Genomic DNA, 24,213 nt, shown 5'->3' with positions numbered 1-24,213 from the left:
TTGTTCATAATATCCTCTTATAATTTTTTTAATTTCTTGAGGATCTGCAGTTATGTTACCTTTTTCATTCATTATTTTGTTTATATGGGTCTTCTCTCTTTTTGATTTTGTCAGTCTAGCTAGGGGCTTGTCAATCTTGTTGATCTTCTCAAAGAACCAACTTTTGGTGATATTTATCCTTTCTATTGTTTTTTTGTTCTCTATGTCATTTATTTCTGCTTTAATCCTTGTTATTTCTTTTCTTGTACTTGGTTTAGGATTGGTTTGCTGTTCATTTTCTAGCTTCTTCAGTTGATCCATTAGTTCTTTGATTTTGGCTCTTTCTTCCTTTTTAATATATGCGTTTAGTGCTATAAATTTCCCCCTTAGCACTGCTTTTGCTGCATCCCATAGGTTTTGGTATGTTGTGTTCTCATTTTCATTCGTCTCTATATATTTAGCAATTTCTCTTGCTATTTCTTCTTTAACCCACTGATTGTTTAGGAGTGTGTTGTTTAACCTCCAGGTATTTGTGAATTTTCTAAGTCTCTGATGGTTATTGACTTCTAATTGTATTCCATTGTGGTCAGAGAATGTGCTTTGAATAATTTCAATCTTTTTAAATTTATTGAGGCTTGTTTTATGTCCCAGCATATGATCTATTCTGGAGAAAGTTCCGTGAGCACTAGAAAAGTATGTGTATCCTGGTGATTTGGGATGTAATGTCCTGTAGATGTCTGTTAAATCTAATTCATTTATCAGATTGTTTAGGTTTTCAATTTCCTTATTGGTCTTCTGTCTGGTTGATCTATCTATAGGAGAGAGTGATGTGTTGAAGTCTCCCACAATTATTGTGGAAACATCAATTGCTTCCTTTAGTTTTGCCAATGTTTCTCTCATGTATTTTGTGGCACCTTGATTGGGTGCATAGACATTTACGATTGTTATTTCTTCTTGCTGAATTGCCCCTTTTATTAGTATGTAGTGGCCTTCTTTGTCTCTCAAAACATCCCTGCATTTGAAGTCTATTTTATCTGAGATTAATATTGCTACACCTGCTTTCTTTTGGCTGTAGCTTGCATGAAATATTTTTTTCCATCCTTTCACTTTCAGTTTCTTTGTGTCCCTGTGTCTACGATGAGTCTCTTGTATGCAACATATTGATGGTTCATTTTTTTTGATCCATTCTGCGAATCTATATCTTTTAATTGGGGAGTTTAATCCATTTACATTCAACGTTAAAACCGTGAAGGCATTTCTTGAATCGGCCATCTTATCCTTTGGATTATGCTTGCCATATTTTTCCCTCTCTCTATTAATATCCTTTATTGTACCCATACCGAATCTCTTTAGTACTGAACCTTTCTCCAGGTCTCTCTGTCCTGTCTTTGTTTCTCTGTCTGTAGGGCTCCCTTTAGTATCTCCAGTAGGGCAGGTCTCTTGTTAGCAAATTCTCTCAGCATTTCTTTGTCTGTGAAAAATTTAAGCTCTCCCTCAAATTTGAAGGAGAGCTTTGCTGGATAAAGTATTCTTGGCTGGAAATTCCTCTCACTCAGAATTTTAAATATATCGTGCCACTGCCTTCTCGCCTCCATGGTGGCTGCTGAGTAGTCACTACTTAGTCTTATGCTGTTTCCTTTGTATGTGGTGAATTGCTTTTCTCTTGCTGCTTTCAGAACTTGCTCCTTCTCTTCTATGTTTGACAGTGTGATCAGTATATGTCTCGGAGTGGGTTTTTTTGGATTTATTCTATTTGGAGTTCGCTGAGCATTTATGATTTGTGTATTTATGTTGTTTAGAAGATTTGGGAAGTTTTCCCCAACAATTTCTTTGAATACTCTTCCTAGACCTTTACCCTTTTCTTCCCCTTCTGGGACACCAATGAGTCTTATATTCGGACGTTTCATATTATCTATCATATCCCTGAGGTCCATTTCGAGTTTTTCAATTTTTTTCCCCATTCTTTCTTTTATGCTTTCATTTTCCATTCTGTCATCTTCCAGGTCACTGATTCGTTGTTCAACTTCCTCTAGTCTTGTACTATGAGTGTCCAGAATCTTTTTAATTTGGTCAACAGTTTCTTTAATTTCCATAAGATCATCCATTTTTTTATTTAGTCTTGCAATGTCTTCTTTATGCTCTTCTAGGGTCTTCTTGATTTCCTTCATATCCCGTACTAGGGTCTCATTGTTCATCTTTAGTTCTTTGAGTAGCTGCTCTAGGTGCTGTGTCTCTTCTGGTCTTTTGATTTGGGTGCTTGGGCTTGGGTTATCCATATCGTCTGGTTTTTTCATATGCTTTATAATTTTCTGTTGTTTTTGGCCTCGTGGCATTTGCTGAACTTGATAGGGTTCTTTTAGGGTTTGTAGACCAGTTGAAGTCCTTATCTCTAATTTATCAGATCTACAGCTTCGTGGAGTACACTTTCTCTAACTAACCAGCAGGTGGCGTCCACGAGCCACCTGTTCTCCACAAGCCAGATCTCCCCTGCTTAGCCTTTTTGGTGAGTGGGGGAGTGAGTCTTGTGGGGCCCAATTGGTGTACCAAGCTTGCGTGTGTAGTTGGTGTTGCCTGCCCTGTATGTGGGGCGTGTTTCTGGGCAGTTGGGGAGGGGGGGTGGCCCTAACAATCAAATCTCCCTGATGATCCTAGAGTTTTAAAGCTGCTGCAATAGTCTAATCCTTCAGTTCAGTCCTGCCACAGTTTGTCTCTGCCACTGACCCACAAGTCTTTGGTATTGGCGTATGGCTCCTGAGACTTGCAAGTGGGCCCCTCTTCCAGGCTGTGCACCCCGGGTCCTCTGTTGAGGGATGACTGTGCTATGTCACAGGTGAGTGCCGTCCCCCCAGGGCAGTTCTGGGCTGCTGGGCTGTGTTGGGAGGCTCCCAGTCTGCTCAAATGATGGCTGAATGGGGCTCTGTTAATTCACACTGCTCCCCCTTCCCAGGTCTGGGACATTCAGCTGAGGTTGCAGGGAAGGCTAATGTCCACGCCCAGTTTTGTGGTGTTTGCCTGTTATTTGAAGCACTTCCGTCACACTGGGTTGTCTGGGGCAGCTCTGGGCTATGGGGCTGGCGATGGGCAGGCGTGTTTCCTGTCCACCAGGATGGTGGCTGTGAGCGGACACCCCCCTTTTCTTGGGAAGTTGTGTTGTTTAGTGAATTTTCTCAGCCACTGGAATATTGCCTTTTGTCTCAGAGCTCTCTTAGTTCTGCTCTTGACTTGACGTGCCCAAATTTCAATTCTTTGAAGCTTTCTGTATTGAGCTTCTTAGAGTAATTGTTTTAGAAAAAGCAAAAAGGATTTAAAAAAAAAAAAAAAAAAAAAAAAACGGCCCTCCTCAGAGATCTAATGGGTTATTGAAATGCTAATAGACAAAGCAACCAGGGCCATTAAGGAAAGGTGTACAGGGCAGAGAGATCAGCTTTGCTTCGGGATTTGCATATGCGCCTCAAGGCCTGATCTCCGCCCTTCCCCTTTCTGTGTTCACCAGAACTCGAAAAATCCTCTGCTTTTATTTTGGAGTTTTTCGTGTTGTTTTTTTTTCTATGTCTGTCTCCTCTCTGCTGGGCTGGCTGCTCTCAGAGTCTCTGGTGTCTGGTCTCAGTCTATCTATGGTTGGAGTTTGAATCAGTAGAATGAGTTTCCCATAAGAGCAGCCACTGCAATTCTCCCTTCTCCTTCCCGGAGCTGACAGCCCCTCCTCCCCCGGGACTGAGCCTGGCAGGGAGGGGCGCGGGTCCCCTGGCCGCAAAAACTTACAGATTTCGCTGATCTCAGCAGTTCCACGTTTTCATGAGTGTTGTATGAAGTATGCCCAAAGACAGATTGCTCTGTGGTGTCCAGTCCACGCAGTTCCTGGCTTTTTACCTACTTTCCTGGAGGAGTAACTAAAACATACAGCTCACCAGTCTGCCATCTTGCCCCGCCTCTCCGCACATTCGTTTTTGAGAACCACTATTACAGTACTCTCTTTTGTGTTCTGCTTCCTAACTCAAGCTTTTGTCACAAGGCTCTATTTTCTCCTGACTTGAGAGAGCAGCTCTTTGAAAATTTCTCACACCCTGACCACAAGGGTGCCCATAACTCCTTCAGCAGCTCTCAGATTTCCTCAGGAAGAAAAAGGGCTGAAAGGGCTGGGAAATGTCCCATGTACACCAAAATGAAAAAGGAATTTGTTAAACAACTGTAAACTAAATTATCTGCTTACTTGCCATCTTCTCTTGCCTTCTGGTGTAGAGGTTCTATGTTATTATGGCAAAGTAGATTATTAACAAATTTCAGCCTTGTCCAGAACAGGAATGTAGTTTGGCCAACATTCGTCTTGGACAAAAAGTCTCTACAGTGGATGTTTTACTTCTTTGCTTTAGTGCTCTTCCTTCAACCTTCTGTACATAGATATCGGTACTCAATGTGTTCTGCTCTTCTATGTCCTCAGTGGAGCTCAGCCCCTTCAGTATGAGATGTTTCCTTTGGATTTAATTCTGTATCCTCTGCTAAGATGAGGAAAAACCCCATCCTACCACAGGTAGCTCACACTGCTCATCAAATCACCCAGGCAGACAGAAGATGAAGATCCTTCACTGTGTCCTGTCCAGCCTACTTTGCTTGGAAGGCAGCTGACCATATGGGTGATAATTATTTCAGGAGATAAATTCAACCTATTCTCTAATATCTGGGCTTTAGTACTTAATGACTAATCCACATCTTTTTACCTCTAACTACAGCAGAAAGGTAGTCTATAATTGCAAGTTAATGGAAGTCAACTCTTCTAAAAGGCTAACCTCAGCTACACTGAGCTGAACAAATCCCCAGCTCCCCTCTAATTTGACTGGTATAGTAGTTTAAATGCACACCGGTAACAAGTTATTTGTTTTTGGCTGCCCAAGCTTTCTACCCTCTTCTTCCCAACCAACCTGTCCACCCTCAATATTCAAAAGTAGTCTAGTTGAGAGAAATCTAGGGGCTCACCTCCCACTAAAGTAGCTGATGGGGACACCAGATCCAGATCTTCATCAGGGCTTGATCAATTTGACTTTCTTTCAAGACTTTAAGTCTTTTAGAGGCACGTGGTAAGAAATTACTGTTTTTTTTCCCCCTCAACAGTATATTCAAACCTAATTATTCTTAGAAGAAAAACCAGTTCAATAATTACTACTTCCTGACCCCTAGGAATAGCTTTGGCTCCAAGACCTTTCCTAAATGTTTCTCTTCCCTAGTTCCCCCTCTGCAGCCTCTTAAAAATCCCCATTTGCCTAAGTAAGTTAGCCAGAATTGGTTACTGTTGCCAGCAACCAAAATATTCTCAGTAAACTACAGCAGGATATTCAACCTGGAAGTTGAGTACCAGTAGCCCCTAGCACTAGGTGTTTGTAACCTAATATTATCCTCCCAGAAGAAAATGTCAGCACAAACAGTGAGAGCATCTGGTCTATTCTAAAGGCCCTGGGCTTTAAAGCCTAGGACTCACCAAGAATGATGCTGATGCTGGTTCAAAGGAAGCAATATTCCTTGTCAAATAGTTTGCAACTAAGGGAGCAGGCCACATAAAGTGGTAGCCACTCATCTCTGAAGGAAAAGATCTAAAAGGTATACTAAAAGGGAAGAGGAAGTAATCCTTTATCATTTTAAAGGTTGTAATGAAATAGGCACAGAAAGTAAGCACCACCTGAGAACACAAGCGGTAACAGATGTATCTGAAACTAATCAAGCCCTCTAAGTATGAGAAAGATCATTTTAATGCACATAAAACACCAACCTGCTGTTCATGTTGTAGAATTGGAAAATATAATGGTAAATGGTCATGGGACTCCTTGGCATGAATTATACGTTACCACTCTGAACAGACTTTACAAGCCTCAGGCCTAGGGTTAATCCAAACAATAAAGGTTACCACTTGTTCTTATCAGTATTAACTTCCTTTTCATTATTTACTGGAACTGGGAAAAAATACTCTATAACAAAATGTATAGAATTCAGTAATTGTACAAAACATTAATGTAGCAAGATGATATTGGTTACAGTCACCAAAATAAACACTCAACATACTTTTCACTGCCATTTTGGTGAAAAGTTAAGAAGTAGTCACTTGCTGAAAAGTCACAAGAGAAGCAATTTAAACTTTACATACAACAGAAAAGGTAAATCTTCCACACCAATACTGCAGACACAATCATTCAGAGGCTTTCCATGCTGCCACAGCATTACTGGAATGTTTTAAAGAGTCCATCTTCTACATGAGACACCAGCTTTCCAAGACCAACACTTAAAAACTTTAGATGTAATACAAAATAAGGGACTCTATTATTTATACAAAACTTGTACATTAAAAAAAAATTAAGATTCAACAACTCTGCTGACCCCCTGAGGAAGCTAAGAGCTTTTGTGGGTCCATCCATGAGCCCTGTGTGAATGCATCACAGTCAGGAACCTCCTGGCCACTGGCACAGTGCCCACCGCTCCAGGGCCGTTCAATGGCTCCTTCACTGGCTCTCAAAGCAGACTTTCCCCTTCATCAGGCTCCAGAAGCAACCAGGGTCCCTAGACAACATTAAAGGACAGTATCTCCTCCAGCCCACACTGGAGTATTTTATCAGTATACAAGTTGATTTGTACGTATTTTAACTGCTAGCATAAGAAGCTTTATTACAACACATACAGATTTAATACAATTGTTTACAAAAAATTATCTAGATTTTTCAGCTAAATAAAATGTCTTTTAAGAAATTTGAGTCGGTTTAGAGAAAAATTATTTTTCTTTCAAACTGTATATTCCATGCTCTGAGTTCTGAGAGGTCACCAACTTGTATATACTTGATAAACAGAGTCGCCCTCATCCAAGCAACCCTAGGAACTCTTGTATCTTTAGTAGAGCACAAAGCTCTGCATTTCTTAAAGCCTTATGCTGAAAGACACGTCACAGCCAAACTCGACAAACGCTTATATTTAGACAAGAGGACTCTCCAAACAAGTAGCCTGCAGCAATAAATATGCAGTGATTTGTTTTCTGGATAGAGAACTATTTAGCACTGCTTAGCACATTATTCTGTAATTAGGGAAAAAGAGTAATTCTTCCCTTGAAGAAAGTAGGTCCCCTTCTGAGAATAATGTGTAAAAGCTACAAAAAAAAAAACCAAAACCAAAAACAACAACAAAACAAAGATAGACCAGCACCAAATGAAGTATTAGTTTACAAAAAATAAACTTGGCTCTTATTTCTTAAAGTTCTATAACCCAGACTTAATAATTTAACTATAAAATCAGGAGTTTTGTCAGCTACAGTGTAATTTTAAAATCCATTTTCAACTTTGGAGCAGGGAATCTCATACTGATCATCATGAGCATCATAAATTTCATCAAAAGAAAACACTCTTTTCCCAGCTTGTATTCTCTTTCAGAAGTGAGCTGTAGATCATTATCTGTGATGCTTTAAAGCATAATAAGCAGGTTGAGATTTTTCCAAAGAGCACAGCATGTAAAGCACTAAGCTGTTGTCAGATGTGTGGAATCTCCACAGAAAGAAGGACCTCAGACCCCTCTGAAAGAGCCAAACACCAAGCAGTCATCTCACTGATCATGTCTATTCATCCTCAACAAGACACTGCATCAAGCTTTTTAATTCACAGATTTTATGTTAGTCCTTTAGAACCCAATACCAGGGTTTCGATCCAAAACTGTTGGGCTATTCAAGCTGCCTTCTTGGTACAAGTTCCTTGAAGGTCTGGTAAATTTATCTTGGACCTGTGGCAGGAAAACACAAAGTAGTGATATGTAAAATATCCTAAATACAGAATTTTAAGTTGGGACTACTGTATCTGAGAAGTAGGTTTTTATACTGTATACTTTTTAAAATACAGAGAAAATATGTTAAATGTATCTTTAAGTCCTACCTGTTGTGAATCATGTGACTTTTAACAAGATGTCCTGTTGCTAATGCTGCCATCAGTGACAATTCCCCAGCCATTACTGTTGCACACACAATTCTGGCGAGCTGCCGGGCATTTTCCCCAGGATTGTCTCTGCACGGTCCCTGAACACCTAGCATCTGCAACCAGAGACACAGCAAGTTTCACCCTTAAAGTAATGGGCAACAATTTATTACCAAATCAACTAAAATAAGGATGACTACAATGGCTTCAGAATAGAATTAGACTCCACTGGAAGTACTAAACATGTAAGATTTGACAACCAGTACTGACAACATACATACCATAACTAACCATAACTAACCACAGCCTGGCTGGCAGTGTACTTACTCGCAGTAGATGAACCTTTTCAACATTTGTTCTGTTATACTTTCTGAATTAATTTAATAAGCATATGCCTAAACATGCTAATTTGAGTGCACTGGATTAGGCTGGAGGGACATACAAGAGCCAAAAGAGCCAACTAAAATATATTGAGGTGAATGATACATGGTGTCAGGTAGAAACTCAGAGAATCCCAAAGACACAGAAGTAGGCCTGACGTCACTGGACTCTGTGCCTGATGCTTCATACCTGCAAACAGGCTTGCTGAGGTAGCAGGTTGGTCCCACCACCCACAGTTCCTATTTCTATAGATGGCATGGTGCAGCTGATATGCAAATCTTCATTTGTGGGACCGCTTGCTTCCATTAAAGTAATACAGTTTGAGCTACCAACATTCTGGGCTGCATCCTGAGGAAAAAGAAGGAAAAAAGACAAAATGTAAAATAGACTTCCCTCACCTAGAACAACATAAGAGAAGAGAAGGAGAGTCTGGAGACCTCACCTGTCCACAAGCAATGTAGATAGCAGTTACAATATTGGCTGCATGAGCATTGTAGCCGCCTATGCTCCCGGCCATGGCGGAACCCACCAGATTCTTATTAATGTTTAACTCAATCAAAGCTTCCGTAGTAGTCTTTAATACCTAGAAAACAGAGTTGTGTACATTTTATATCTTCCCCTGAAGATTCAGGGCAGTGTTACCCAGATCTTTCTGTACCTTCAGAAAATGAGGGAATTTAGCTGTTGCCCATTTAAGACCGGTGACCAAAAAAAAAGAGTATCAGTCAAGTCTGCTATTGTGACTGCCACACACATTCAAATTGGGCAAGGCAAGGCAGAGCAGTCATCTTAATGTAATATATTAAACTTTATTTAAACTTTATTAAACTTTATTTAAATGTTAACACTACTTGCCCAATTTGGTTTAGTGCAATTGAAGGTTAACAAAATAAAATATTCAACTCATCACTCACTTCTCTGACTATCTTGGCTGGAATGACAGCTTCACAAACAACAGACTTTCCTCTTCCCTCTATCCAATTTATAGCAGCAGGTTTTTTGTCAGTACAATAGTTACCGCTAACTGCTAGAATCTGCATTTCAGGGAAAAACTCATGAAGTTTTGAAAGTGCTTTCTCTGTACCCTATTAAGAAACAAAATTAAAAAAATTAAAATGCACAAAGTATTCATCTTTGTAGATCAGAAGGCTTTTATTTGTATCTTGAAATATTTCAAATTACAGTAGCTATACTTCAAGGAAACAGAGCAAAAAAGTAACAACTGTTTTTTTTTATTAACCATTGCAATGACTAATTTCTTAGGTGTAAATTCCTTATGTATTTTTTCCAGGTAAAAGAACCAAATTCTTTGTAAGCACTGATGAATAAGATGTAGATAAGAATATAAAAAAGAGTATATAATGAGAACATTAAAAAACATGCAATGAGAAATAACAATCGTAAATGTCTATGCACCCAATCAAGGTGCCACAAAATACATGAGAGAAACACTGGCAAAACTAAAGGAAGCAATTGATGTTTCCACAATAATTGTGGGAGACTTCAACACATCACTCTCTCCTATAGATAGATCAACCAGACAGAAGACCAATAAGGAAATTGAAAACCTAAACAATCTGATAAATGAATTAGATTTAACAGACATCTACAGGACATTACATCCCAAATCAACAGGATACACATACTTTTCTAGTGCTCACGGAACTTTCTCCAGAATAGATCATATGCTGGGACATAAAACAAGCCTCAATAAATTTAAAAAGATTGAAATTATTCAAAGCACATTCTCTGACCACAATGGAATACAATTAGAAGTCAATAACCATCAGAGACTTAGAAAATTCACAAATACCTGGAGGTTAAACAACACACTCCTAAACAATCAGTGGGTTAAAGAAGAAATAGCAAGAGAAATTGCTAAATATATAGAGACGAATGAAAATGAGAACACAACATACCAAAACCTATGGGATGCAGCAAAAGCAGTGCTAAGGGGGAAATTTATAGCACTAAACGCATATATTAAAAAGGAAGAAAGAGCCAAAATCAAAGAACTAATGGATCAACTGAAGAAGCTAGAAAATGAACAGCAAACCAATCCTAAACCAAGTACAAGAAAAGAAATAACAAGGATTAAAGCAGAAATAAATGACATAGAGAACAAAAAAACAATAGAGAGGATAAATATCACCAAAAGTTGGTTCTTTGAGAAGATCAACAAGATTGACAAGCCCCTAGCTAGACTGACAAAATCAAAAAGAGAGAAGACCCATATAAACAAAATAATGAATGAAAAAGGTGACATAACTGCAGATCCTGAAGAAATTAAAAAAATTATAAGAGGATATTATGAACAACTGTATGGCAACAAACTGGATAATGTTGAAGAAATGGACAATTTCCTGGAAACATATGAACAACCTAGACTGACCAGAGAAGAAATAGAAGACCTCAACCAACCCATCACAAGCAAAGAGATCCAATCAGTCATCAAAAATCTTCCCACAAATAAATGCCCAGGGCCAGATGGCTTCACAGGGGAATTCTACCAAACTTTCCAGAAAGAACTGACACCAATCTTACTCAAACTCTTTCAAAACATTGAAAAAAATGGAACACTACCTAATTCATTTTATGAAGCTAACATCAATCTAATACCAAAACCAGGCAAAGATGCTACAAAAAAGGAAAACTACCGGCCAATCTCCCTAATGAATATAGATGCAAAAATCCTCAACAAAATACTTGCAAATCGAATCCAAAGACACATTAAAAAAATCATACACCATGACCAAGTGGGGTTCATTCCAGGCATGCAAGGATGGTTCAACATAAGAAAAACAATCAATGTATTACAACACATTAAAAACTCGAAAGGGAAAAATCAATTGATCATCTCAATAGATGCTGAAAAAGCATTTGACAAAATCCAACATCCGTTTTTGATAAAAACACTTCAAAAGGTAGGAATTGAAGGAAACTTCCTCAACATGATAAAGAGCATATATGAAAAACCCACAGCCAGCATAGTACTCAATGGTGAGAGACTGAAAGCCTTCCCTCTAAGATCAGGAACAAGACAAGGATGCCCGCTGTCACCACTGTTATTCAACATTGTGCTGGAAGTGCTAGCCAGGGCAATCCGGCAAGACAAAGAAATAAAAGGCATCCAAATTGGAAAAGAAGAAGTAAAACTGTCATTGTTTGCAGATGATATGATCTTATATCTAGAAAACCCTGAGAAATCAACGATACACCTACTAGAGCTAATAAACAAATTTAGCAAAGTAGCGGGATACAAGATTAATGCACGTAAGTCAGTAATGTTTCTATATGCTAGAAATGAACAAACTGAAGAGACACTCAAGAAAAAGATACCATTTTCAATAGCAACTAAAAAAATCAAGTACCTAGGAATAAACTTAACCAAAGATGTAAAAGACCTATACAAAGAAAACTACATAACTCTACTAAAAGAAATAGAAGGGGACCTTAAAAGATGGAAAAATATTCCATGTTCATGGATAGGAAGGCTAAATGTCATTAAGATGTCAATTCTACCCAAACTCATCTACAGATTCAATGCAATCCCAATCAAAATTCCAACAACCTACTTTGCAGACTTGGAAAAGCTAGTTATCAAATTTATTTGGAAAGGGAAGATGCCTCGAATTGCTAAAGACACTTTAAAAAAGAAAAATGAAGTGGGAGGACTTACACTCCCTGACTTTGAAGCTTATTATAAAGCCACAGTTGCCAAAACAGCATGGTACTGGCACAAAGATAGACATATAGATCAATGGAATCGAATTGAGAATTCAGAGATAGACCCTCAGATCTATGGCCGACTGATCTTTGATAAGGCCCCCAAAGTCACCGAACTGAGCCATAATGGTCTTTTCAACAAATGGGGCTGGGAGAGTTGGATATCCATATCCAAAAGAATGAAAGAGGACCCCTACCTCACCCCCTACACAAAAATTAACTCAAAATGGACCAAAGATCTCAATATAAAAGAAAGTACCATTAAACTCCTAGAAGATAATGTAGGAAAACATCTTCAAGACCTTGTATTAGGAGGCCACTTCCTAGACTTTACACCCAAAGCACAAGCAACAAAAGAGAAAATAGATAAATGGGAACTCCTCAAGCTTAGAAGTTTCTGCACCTCAAAGGAATTTCTCAAAAAGGTAAAGAGGCAGCCAACTCAATGGGAAAAAATTTTTGGAAACCATGTATCTGACAAAAGACTGATATCTTGCATATACAAAGAAATCCTACAACTCAATGACAATAGTACAGACAGCCCAATTATAAAATGGGCAAAAGATATGAAAAGACAGTTCTCTGAAGAGGAAATACAAATGGCCAAGAAACACATGAAAAAATGTTCAGCTTCACTAGCTATTAGAGAGATGCAAATTAAGACCACAATGAGATACCATCTAACACCGGTTAGAATGGCTGCCATTAAACAAACAGGAAACTACAAATGCTGGAGGGGATGTGGAGAAATTGGAACTCTTATTCATTGTTGGTGGGACTGTATAATGGTTCAGCCACTCTGGAAGTCAGTCTGGCAGTTCCTTAGAAAACTAGAGATAGAGCTACCATTCGATCCAGCGATTGCACTTCTCGGGATATACCCGGAAGATCGGAAAGCAGTGACACGAACAGATATCTGCACGCCAATGTTCATAGCAGCATTATTCACAATTGCCAAGAGATGGAAACAACCCAAATGTCCTTCAACAGATGAGTGGATAAATAAAATGTGGTATATACACACGATGGAATACTACGCGGCAGTAAGAAGGAACGATCTGGTGAAACATATGACAACATGGATGAACCTTGAAGACATAATGCTGAGCGAAATAAGCCAGGCACAAAAAGAGAAATATTATATGCTACCACTAATGTGAACTTTGAAAAATGTAAAACAAATGGTTTATAATGTAGAATGTAGGGGAACTAGCAGTAGAGAGCAATTAAGGAAGGGGGAACAATAATCCAAGAAGAACAGATAAGCTATTTAACGTTCTGGGGATGCCCAGAAATGACTATGGTCTGTTAATTTCTGATGGATGTAGTAGGAACAAGTTCACTGAAATGTTGCTATAGTATGTAACTTTCTTGGGGTAAAGTAGGAACATGTTGGAAGTTAAGCAGTTATCTTAGGTTAGTTGTCTTTTTCTTACTCCCTTGCTATGGTCTCTTTGAAATGTTCTTTTATTGTATGTTTGTTTTCCTTTTAACTTTTTTTTTCATACAGTTGATTTGAAAAAAGAAGGGAAAGTTAAGGAAAAAAAAAAAAAAAGAAAAAAGACAAACAAGGAAAAAAAAAAAAAAAAAAAAAAAAAAAAAACGATGTAGTGCCCCCTTGAGGAGCCTGTGGAGAATGCAGGGGTATTCGCCTACCCCACCTCCATGGTTGCTAACATGACCACAGACATAGGGGACTGGTGGTTTGATGGCTTGAGCCCTCTACCATAAGTTTTACCTTTGGGAAGACGGTTGCTGCAAAGGAGAGGCTAGGCCTCCCTGTATTTGTGCCTAAGAGTCTCCTCCTGAATGCCTCTTTGTTGCTCAGATGTGGCCCTCTCTCTCTGGCTAAGCCAACTTGAAAGGTGAAATCACTGCCCTCCCCCCTACGTGGGATCAGACACCCAGGGAAGTGAATCTCCCTGGCAACGTGGAATATGACTCCCGGGGAGGAATGTAGACCCGGCATCGTGGGATGGAGAACATCTTCTTGACCAAAAGGGGGATGTGAAAGGAAATGAAATAAGCTTCAGTGGCAGAGAGATTCCAAAACGAGCCGAGAGATCACTCTGGTGGGCACTCTTACGCACACTTTAGACAACCTTTTTTAGGTTCTAAAGAATTGGGGTAGCTGGTGGTGGATACCTGAAACTATTAAACTACAACCCAGAACCCATGAATCTCGAAGACAGTTGTATAAAAATGTAGCTTATGAGGGGTGACAGTGGGATTGGGAATGCCATAAGGACCAAACTCCACTTTGTCTAGTTTATGGATCGATGTGTAGAAAAGTAGGGGAAGCAAACAAACAGACAAAGGTACCTAGTGTTCTTTTTTACTTCAATTGCTCTTTTTCACTCTAATTATTATTCTTGTTATTTTTGTGTGTGTGCTAATGAAGGTGTCAGGGATTGATTTAGGTGATGAATGTACAACTATGTAATGGTACTGTAAACAATCGAAAGTACAATTTGTTTTGTATGACTGCGTGGTATGTGAATATATCTCAATAAAATGATGATTAAAAAAAAAAAAAAAAAACATGCAATGAGAATAGAAGAAATATTCATATTCATATATCACTGGGAATTGACTAACTTAACCCATTAAAAATTTGTAATAAATTCCTTCTTCTAGTCATTAAACTGTTACCTAAAAGCCTGAGTTCCCAAGCCTGTAAAGAGAAGCGGGTCATTAAAATCAGTTTTGTCATTAGTGAAAAGTTATTGGAATTTACATTACATAAAACATAAAGAAGCCTTCAAATGACTTCCAATTAATTCAATTAACATACTCACACCTCAATAACCCAAAACATATTTACTGGCAATTTTAAAGCTCATGCACTTAGTTACTATCTTCTCTCTTTACTGATAGTCCTTATAAAAAGGGAAATCACAAAAAAAACATTGATAGCTTGATTACTAACTGTAATATTTTACATTCTGGTACATAACCAAATATTGGCAGAATAAACATGGGACATCCACAATCTTCTTAGAAAGTGATAATTAAAATAAATGGACTATATAAATCATAGAAGGTGGGGCAAAATGGCGGAGTGGTGAGGTCTAGGTTGTTGTTACTCCTCTGGGGCAGTTGGTAGAAAGCCAGGAACTGCATGGACCAGATACCGCAGAGGAATTTAAGATTGGACAAACTTCATACAACACTCACAAATGTGTGGAACAACTGACATCAGCGAAATCTGTAAGTTACGCAGAGAGGGGGCCTGCGCTCCTCCTTACCAGGCACAATCCCAAGAGAGGAGGGGCCGTCCCTTCTGGGAACCAGGAGGGAGAATGAAAGCTGCAACCATAGATAAACAGCACACACCGGAAAACCTGGGAGCAGTCAGCTCAGCAGAGAGGAGATAGGGCCAGCAAAACAGCAAAAAAATAGAAAACAAAATAAAAACAGACTTTTTGGAGTCAGGTGAACATAACACAGAGAAGGGCAGGGCTCAAACAGAATCAGACACATATACAAATCCACGGAGAGAGAGCCCTTGTCTGAAAAGCCAGCTTCTCTGCTTTCTTGATTGCTCCTTAATCGCCCTCAACTCCTGGTCTTTTGCATTTCAATAGCCATTAGATCTGCAAGGACTGAAAACCAGTCCACACTGGGACCTTTATTATTATTTTTTATTTATTTATTTCTCTTTTTCTAAAACACTTATTCCAAGAAGCCCAATACAGAAAGCCTCAAAGACCTGCAATTTCGGACCAAAAGAGCAGAGCTAAGATAGCTCTGAGAGACAAAGCAATAAGTCTAGTGGCAGAGAAAATTCATGAAACACCGTAACTTCCCAGCAGTTTGGGAACTCAGATTCCAGGGGTTGGAATTCATTAACTAGCTTCAGTCAGCCACACCCCAGACTGGGTTAAGGTCACCTGGAGAACTAAAGGCTCCCCACCTCCTTACACTGGTGGGGGAACTGCGGGCTGGCAAGCACCACCTGCTGGACAGCACAGGAGAAGCACGGAGTCTTAAAGGCCTCACAGGACGGTCTCATTTTCAAGGGAACTCCATACCCTCCTCCTGAGACCTGGGCCTCTTTGGACTAGGAAAACCTGGGGCTGATCATATCTGAGGAAATCACCACACAAAAAGGCTACATAGAGGCAGGGCAAGAAACAAAAAAAAACAAGAGGTGAAAAAATCTGATCAACTAAACAGAATCTAAGTTAAATATCTAGAATAAGCTGAACTAAACACCAAAGGTTAGAGAACAAAGCCAATCAACAAGAAAATCCTAGGTAAAAGAATGAAAACAAGCTCCAGAATAAACTAATCAAGAAAGTCAGATGCTGCGACATCTTAAGATAATGAGCCATACTAGGAAACACAAAAATATGGACCAGCCAAAGGAACAAACTAATAGTTCAACTGGGATACAGGAGTTGAAGCAATTATTGCTAAATCAATTCAATGAACTGAAGGAAGAACTAATTGGAGATGTTCAAACAAATCTAAATCAAGTCAATGAACTGAGGGAAGACAGAGCAACAGAGATGAAGGATATAAGAAGGACACTGGATGACCATAAGGAAGACTCCATAAACTTGAAAAAACAAATGACAGAACTTATGGGAATGAAGGGCATAATGGAGGAGACGAAAAAGAAAATGGAGGGATACAACAGTAGATATGAACAGGCAGAAGAAAGGATCAGTGAATTGGAAGACCAGACATCTGAATTCACATACATGAAAGAACAGATGGTGAAAAGAATGGAAAAATAGTCTTAGGGAGCTGAGTGACAACACAAAACGCACAAACATACGTATTATGGGAGTCCCAGAGGGAGAGGAGAGGGGGAAAGGGGCAGAAAGAATAGAAGAAATAATCACTGAAAATTTCCCAACTCTTATTAAAGACAGAAAGTTAGATTCAAGAAACATACTGTGCCCCAAATAGAATAGAGCCCAATAGATGAACTCCAAGACACTTACTGATCAGGATGTCCAATGTCAAAGACAAAGAGAGAATTCTGAAAGCAGCAAGAGAAAAGCAATCCATCACATACAAGGGAAGCCCGATAAGACTGTACAGATTTCTCCGCAGACACCATGGAGGCAAGATCTCCTCAAAATCAAACACTTTTGCCCATCAAAGGACTTTGTTAGAAAAGTAAAAAAGCAGCCTACACAATGGGAGACAATATTTAGAAACCACGTATCTGATAAAGGTTTAATATCTTGAATATATAAAGCAATCCAACAACTCAACAACAGAAATACAAACAGCCCAATTAAAAAATGGGCAAAAGACACAGACATATACTTTTCTGAAGAGGAAATACAAATGGCTCGAAAATATATGAAAAAATGCTCAACTTCACTGGCTGTTAGGAAAATGCAAATCAAAACCTCAATGAGATATCATCTCACACCTATCTGAATAGCCATTATCCAAAAAACAGAAAATTACAAGTGCCGGAGAGGATGTGGAGAAAGAGGCACACTTATTCATTGCTGGTGGGAATGTAGAATGGTGCAACCACTCTGGAAGATAGTGTGGGGTTCCTTAGGAAGCTAAGTATAGATTTGCCATATGACCCAGCTATTTCATTGCCAGATAAATACTCAAAGGAACTGAAAGCTAAGACACAAATGGACATCTGTAAACTGATGTTTACTGCAGCATTATTCACAATTGCCAAGAGACGGAAGCAGCCCAAATGTCCATCAATGGACGAGTAGATAAACAAACTGTGGCATAAACACATGATGGAACATTATGCAGCTGTAAGGCAGAACAAAGACACGGAACATATAATAACATGGATGAACCTTGAGGACATTATGTTGAGTGAAGTTAGCCAGAAACAAAAGGACAAATACTGTATGGTCTCACTAATATGAAATAACACTAATGAGCAAACTTTGAGAGTTAAAACTGATAACACAGGCTACCAGGAGATAGAAAGAGGGTAGAGAACAGGCATTTGATGCTGAAGGACTACAGAAATGTTCAGCAGGATTGATTGTATAGATCTAGAAACAGGTAGCATAATACTGTGCAATGGTAGAACAATATTATAAGTACATGGAACAAAGATATCTGTGAGTAAAGCTGAAAAGAGGTGGGATAGGGGAATGTATCACACCAGAGGTAAAGATAGATGATGAAGACTGGGACTACATAACTTGGCAAAAATGGAGTGGCCAATGACTGTTGCTAAAAGTACAAATATAAAAATGTTCTCACATGTGGGAGAACAAATGAATGTTAACCATCCAGAACGTTGAAAAAGGGATGGTATTCGGGAAAAAAACATAATCAAAGCAAACTGGAGTCTATGGTCAACAGTAACATTCCAATATGCTTCCATTAAATGGAACAAAGGCAATATACCCAGGTTAAATGTGTATGAGAGGGACATGGGATTCTTGGTAGTGGTGGTGTTTTGTGTCCTTACTATTACACTGTATTGTATGACATTTTAATTTTTCTTTTTATTATCTTTTTTATTATTCACCAAAAAAAACACACCTTTTTCATAATAATCAACATGTTCAAAGGCTGACTGTGGTGATAAATGTACAACTATGTGATGATGCTGTGAACTGACTGTACACTGTGGATGGTTGTATGTTATGTGAATATATGTTTATAAGATTGTATGAAAAAACACAGAGGTAAAAGTGCTGGAGAAAACATGGAGAGGGATATACCTATTTAGTGTTGATGAGGAGGCAGAATGGTATAGCCTTTCTGGAGGTCACTGTGGTGGCTCCACAAGAAGCTACATATGTGGAGCCATAAGGTCCTACAACCTCATTATGGGTTATATATTTGGAAGATTCAAGAGCAGAGACATGAATGGACATCTGTACACTGGTGTTTAAGGAAGCAGTATGGATGATGTGCAATGGGTGGAGGTGGCTTAAGGGTACACTGACTGAGGAACAGAATGTTGAATTGTGGTGTATGCATACAATGGAATAGAGAGCAACTATGAGGAGTGAAGCTGTGAGACACTCAACAAGGTGAATGGATCCCGTAGATAGCATGTTGAGTGAAGTATGCCAGAAACAAAGGCAAGCAATATGGACTAACTACAATGTGTAAACTCAGAATTAAATTTCAGAGCATAGCCTAACAGGGAAATGATTACTGTTATGGTCCCTAGATTATAAGCTCTTACAGCAGTCAAATCTATTCCTGAATTGTAATGGCTATCTCTAAACTCTGAGATGTTGATCCCTTAGTGTATAACCTGATTGGTCTCTGGAACACTGGGTATCTGTGTTACACCTGAAACTAAGAGCTAGAGCTCAGCAGATATGAATATCAATATTAACACATACAGCAACTGTCAAAAAAAAAAAAGGCTGAAATAGAGCCCAGACTTCAATTAGAGATATGGATAAAGCAGATCTGGTTAAGACTAGAGCAAATCGGGCCAAAGGTAAAGGTTGAAACTGACTGTGTTAAAACTTTGACTTCCATGTGAGACCAAGGGAAGAGATGTTTATTTGGTGTAGGATTTATATTTTCTAAACAATATAACTTCAACAGTTTGTTCAAACACTACAATTACATGGAACTTTGAATAGGAAGTGAGCTATAGTAGGTCTGTATAGATTAGAATGAAATAGCAACACATCCTAATTTGGGTGGAGAATAAAAATATATATTTGGGCCCCCCTTGAAGAGCTGGGGGAAGATGCAGATGTGTTGGACTTCCTCACCTGGATTGTTGATGTTCTCACAAACACTGGGGACTGATGGCTTCATGTGCTGAGCCCTCTATCATGGTACTAGCCTTTATGAAGCTCATTACTGCAAGGGAGAGGCTAGACTTGCATATAATTGTGTCTGAGAGTCTCCCCTTGAGTACCTCTTTGTTCCTCAGATGTGGACTCTCTCTCTAACTAAGCCACCTAGGCAGGTGAACTCACTGCCCTCCACACTACATGGGACCTGACTCCCAAGGGTGTAAATCTCCCTGGCAATGCAGGATATAACTCCCAGGGATGAATCTGGACCTGGCACTGTAAGACTGAAAATATCTTCTTGACCAAAAGGGGGATGTGAAATGAAACAAAATAAAGTTTCAGTGGCTGAGAGATTTCAAGCGGAGTTGAGAGGTCACTCTGGTGGACACTCTTAGGCACTATATAGATAACAGCTCTTAGGTTATAATGTATTGGAATAGCTAGAAGTAAATACCTGAAATTATCAAACTCTAACCCAGTAGTCTGGACTCTTGAAGATGACTGTATAACAATGTAGCTTACAAGGAGTGACAGTATGATTGTGAAAACCTGTGGATCGCACTCCCTTTACTTAGTGTACGGATGGATAAGTAGAAAAATGGGGACAAAAACTAAATGAAAAATAGGGTGGGATGGGGGGATGATTTGGTGTTCTATTTTACTTTTATTTTTCATTCTTATTCTGGTTCTTTCTGGTGTAAGGAAAATGTTCAAAAATAGAATGAGGTGATGAATGCACAACTATATGATGGTACTATGAACAGTTGGTTGTACACCATGGCTGACTATATGGTATGTGAATATAAAAGCGGATTAAAAAAAAAAAAAGAATGTGCCAAGTCTAAATTAAATATATCCAAGAGAAACACCATCAATCAACAAATGCCTAACTTACATGAGTTACACATCAATCAATCAATCTTCACCTTTCAATAAAAATATTTTAATTAATTCTTTGAATAAGTAAAAACTGTACCAGATTACAAAATTAAGTCAGAAGGACACAGAGTAAAAAACAAGCCTGCTTCTCTTCTCTGTTTCCCTGATATCTATTTCCTCTCTCCTAAGAAAATCATTCTTAAAAGTTCTGTGTGTTTAAATTCAGATATGCTCACCTTTGAAATCATGTTCATCCCCATGGCATCACCTGTCTTAGATTGCAAACGGATATAAAGGTTGCGCCCAGCCAGACTTGTATGAATTTTCTGTAGACGTGCAAATCTGTAAAAACAAAAGATGCAAATTTTTTTTTAAGAAGAGGAAGTTACTTTAAAATCTAAATCAGTCACCTCATTTTACACATAAGTGAAAGCCCATGGAGATTACGTATAATGTATTTTCTTTTTTAACTAAAAATTTTAGGGATCCTATTTCAATTCTCTAATTCATTCTTACAGGCCACAAGAAGAGAAAGCTCCGGATAGTCCTATTATAACAGATATTTAAAAAGCCCAAATAAATATAAACATTACCTTGAACTATACCGGGTATCATACATACTGATTATGCTTCTTTGTAAATTCAATTTTCTGCATTCAAAGTAAATCTACTATACTAATACTTCTATCCTGCTTGGAAAAATCTTTTCTGAATGCCTTACAATTTCAATTTAAGTCAAAACTCCCCTAGGGCAAAGTAACAATATTTTCAAAGTGAGCCTTCTAAAAGCAACACACAAACTTACCAGCTCACAGTTTTTTTTGACTTCTACTGATATATTCATTTGAATCAACAACTTTCTTTTCACTTTCCCAAACAACCATTAATATTACTCATTTTGAATGAATGAATTTAAATAACATTATTTTAAGCAGGCAACATTTCAGCAGTTATGTTTGGTGATCACAGAATATGGCACAGGTTTGAAATAAGAACAATTGTACATCGAAACCCACTCACACCCCTACCTGCTGGTACTGTCAAATGCCTCCTTCATAACTCTGAACCCTTCAGGTGTTTCCAGCCAGGCCTTCACTTCTGCAGAGTCACAAGCACGAGGAAGACGCACCACTGGGCCACGAGTCATCCCGTCTGCAAGGATTCGGCTGTTGGCACCTCCACCAAGCTACACAGAGTATGTTATAGGTGCACATATTAATCCTAAGACACTTCTGCCCAACACTTTTTTCGAAATGGTGTCCTTGATTATCCCCAAACCTCTTCTTGTTGCCTTGCCTACGCTGCATTTATTTAAAAACAGGCAAATATATAAAGGCCAACTTACACCTATTGCTCTGCAGCCTCTATTAGTGCTGGCCACAAGACAACCTTCTGTTGTTGCCATGGGAACCTGATATTCTTTTCCATCCAAGCACAAGGGTCCCGCCACTCCAACAGGAATGGGCATATATCCAATAACATTCTCACAACAAGCTCCCATCACCTAAAAGATAAAAACAGGCACCAAGTGAACACTATCTTGTAAATACACAGTAACTCATCTCAGCCCTTGTCATTAATAACTTCCTTCAAATTTAATCCTTCATTATATTTTCAACAAAACTATTTTTTATTTACTCTTTAGAAGTGTTTAAAACACTAATCTATGATTAATGACTATAAACAACAGCTGGAAAAATATTCTGAATTTCTATAACCTACAGCATAAACAGAATACAAAATTACATTAAAACAATTTAGAGGAAAATGTTTTATAAAACTATGTACATACCAAAGACTAATCAAGAAAAAAATACTAAAAAGCTACAAAGCAAACCCTCTCTAATCAAGAAAATAGCATACCAAGGAGTAATTATAGTCCCTGTAAGGTAGATACTGGAGAGAAGAAGGCTCTGGAAGCCTTTTGGAAAGTATCTGTCGGCGAATAGATACACCTCGTTCATGGGTTTCCATCAGAGTTTCCAATTTGTAAGCTGGGATATGCTTAGCATTGACTAATCGGATGATCTCAGCATCACTAAGGAATTTTGCACCTTTCTAAAGAAATAGAAAAAAAAAAGGGAGGGAAGGAATGGAGACAATAAAAAACTTGAAGAATTGTACTTCATATTATTCATAATAATCAATTTAATACAAACAGTACAAAATTAAAGTAATAAGTCTTTTCTACTACACTAATATAGTTTTTGCAATACAAAGATACACCTGCATAATAAATAATTCATTTAATAGAAACAATGCCAAATGAAATAGTATAAATATCATATCACTGTAGTTTTTATAATATAAAGATATACGTGCATTAATACACATTGAGAAGAAAATAAATGCTTTAGCATGGTGCAGTGTATGTTACACGTAGCAGCTATTGTTCAAACTTTAGCAAATTTTGGTAAACTTTTTTATTTCAAACTTTTTAATTAAGTAATACATTCAACATAGTTTAAAAATATTTCATAAAAAGGAATGTAACATGAAGTCTTCCTCCCACCTGCCTTCCATCTGCCCAGTTCTTCTCTACTTATGCTCAAATAGGGGAACAAGAAATTGCTGCTTTGCTTTACTGTGTATCTTCCCAGAGATTACTTATGCACACTCAAGTTTCATATATAATTTCCCCCTTTAGTAGCATATTACACCTTATTTATCACTTATTATATTTCTTGCAGTGCTTCCCATATCTGCACATGAAACAAGAGTTTCTTCGTTCTTTACAGCTGCATAATATTCCATTTTCTAGATGTACCATAGTTTATGTAACTGGTTCTGTAATGGACATTTAGATTGTTTCCAAATTTTTGCTATTACAAAGACTGTTGGAATGAATAACCTTGTCCATGTCATTTTACACACGCAAATTTGAGTATAAATTTCTATAAGTGCTGGGTCAAAGGGTTTGTACATTTATAATTCTAATAAATATGGCCAAATTGCCTTCTCATCGGCTATGGGAGAGAATGCCCTTTTCTCCACAGCCTCAACAGTGTGTTATTAAACATCTAAATTTTTGCCAATCTGATAAATGAAAATATCTTAAGTATAGCTTTAATTTTCATATTTCTTATGAATGAGGTTGATCATCTTTTTATATAATTAAGAGCCATTCATATTTCTTTTTCTGAAAACTGACTACACTGATTATAATATTTCCTTTTTTTTTAAATTGGATTTTTAGTCTCATCAATTTGTAAAAGCTCTTTATTGATTAGGGAGATCAGTTCTTTAGTCTTGGATAGAAGTTGCCCATATCTTACCCTCATTTATGAGTAGTTGTCTTTAGACTGTCTATAGTGAAGATAAATACACAAACAGTGATGATATATATACATATGATGATGATATACATATCAATGGATCAACAGCCACAAATAATTCAATTTTATGAATAATACCTGTGGGTCCATTAAAGGATTTTCTTTGCAAGCCTTAACATTAGGCTGATTTTTCCAAACACAATAAAGAAAACATTAGCTTGTATATATATAATTAATTCATTTGTTCATGTATGCAAATTCTTTTTAAATTGACTGAGCACCTAAGTACAAGACCCACTTGTAACAGATTTGGACTCA

The 24,213-nt window shown here is 38.1% G+C and overlaps 1 protein-coding gene across 3 annotated transcripts in view; it reads right to left on the bottom strand.

The window, feature by feature from the left end:
* Positions 1 to 5,699: 5,699 nt before the first annotated feature.
* The window catches only part of HMGCR (3-hydroxy-3-methylglutaryl-CoA reductase), a 131,740-nt gene continuing 113,226 nt past the window's right edge, over positions 5,700 to 24,213 (bottom strand). For all 3 annotated transcript variants that reach the window (XM_037801257.1, XM_037801256.1, XM_037801258.1), the window contains 9 exons: positions 22,484 to 22,678; positions 21,966 to 22,124; positions 21,649 to 21,806; positions 20,857 to 20,962; positions 9,203 to 9,373; positions 8,731 to 8,871; positions 8,478 to 8,636; positions 7,869 to 8,023; positions 5,700 to 7,719 (listed from right to left, as the gene is read on the bottom strand). In XM_037801257.1, the coding sequence (XP_037657185.1) occupies positions 7,665 to 7,719; positions 7,869 to 8,023; positions 8,478 to 8,636; positions 8,731 to 8,871; positions 9,203 to 9,373; positions 20,857 to 20,962; positions 21,649 to 21,806; positions 21,966 to 22,124; positions 22,484 to 22,678 (1,299 nt within the window). In that variant the 3' untranslated portion in view covers positions 5,700 to 7,664. The remainder of the gene's footprint in view (positions 7,720 to 7,868; positions 8,024 to 8,477; positions 8,637 to 8,730; positions 8,872 to 9,202; positions 9,374 to 20,856; positions 20,963 to 21,648; positions 21,807 to 21,965; positions 22,125 to 22,483; positions 22,679 to 24,213) is intronic.

This window comes from Choloepus didactylus, chromosome 13 (genome assembly GCF_015220235.1).
Source record: "Choloepus didactylus isolate mChoDid1 chromosome 13, mChoDid1.pri, whole genome shotgun sequence".
Lineage (NCBI taxonomy): Eukaryota > Metazoa > Chordata > Mammalia > Pilosa > Megalonychidae > Choloepus > Choloepus didactylus.
Note: the sequence above shows the minus strand (reverse complement) of the source record. Positions and strands in the feature narration are given on the sequence as shown.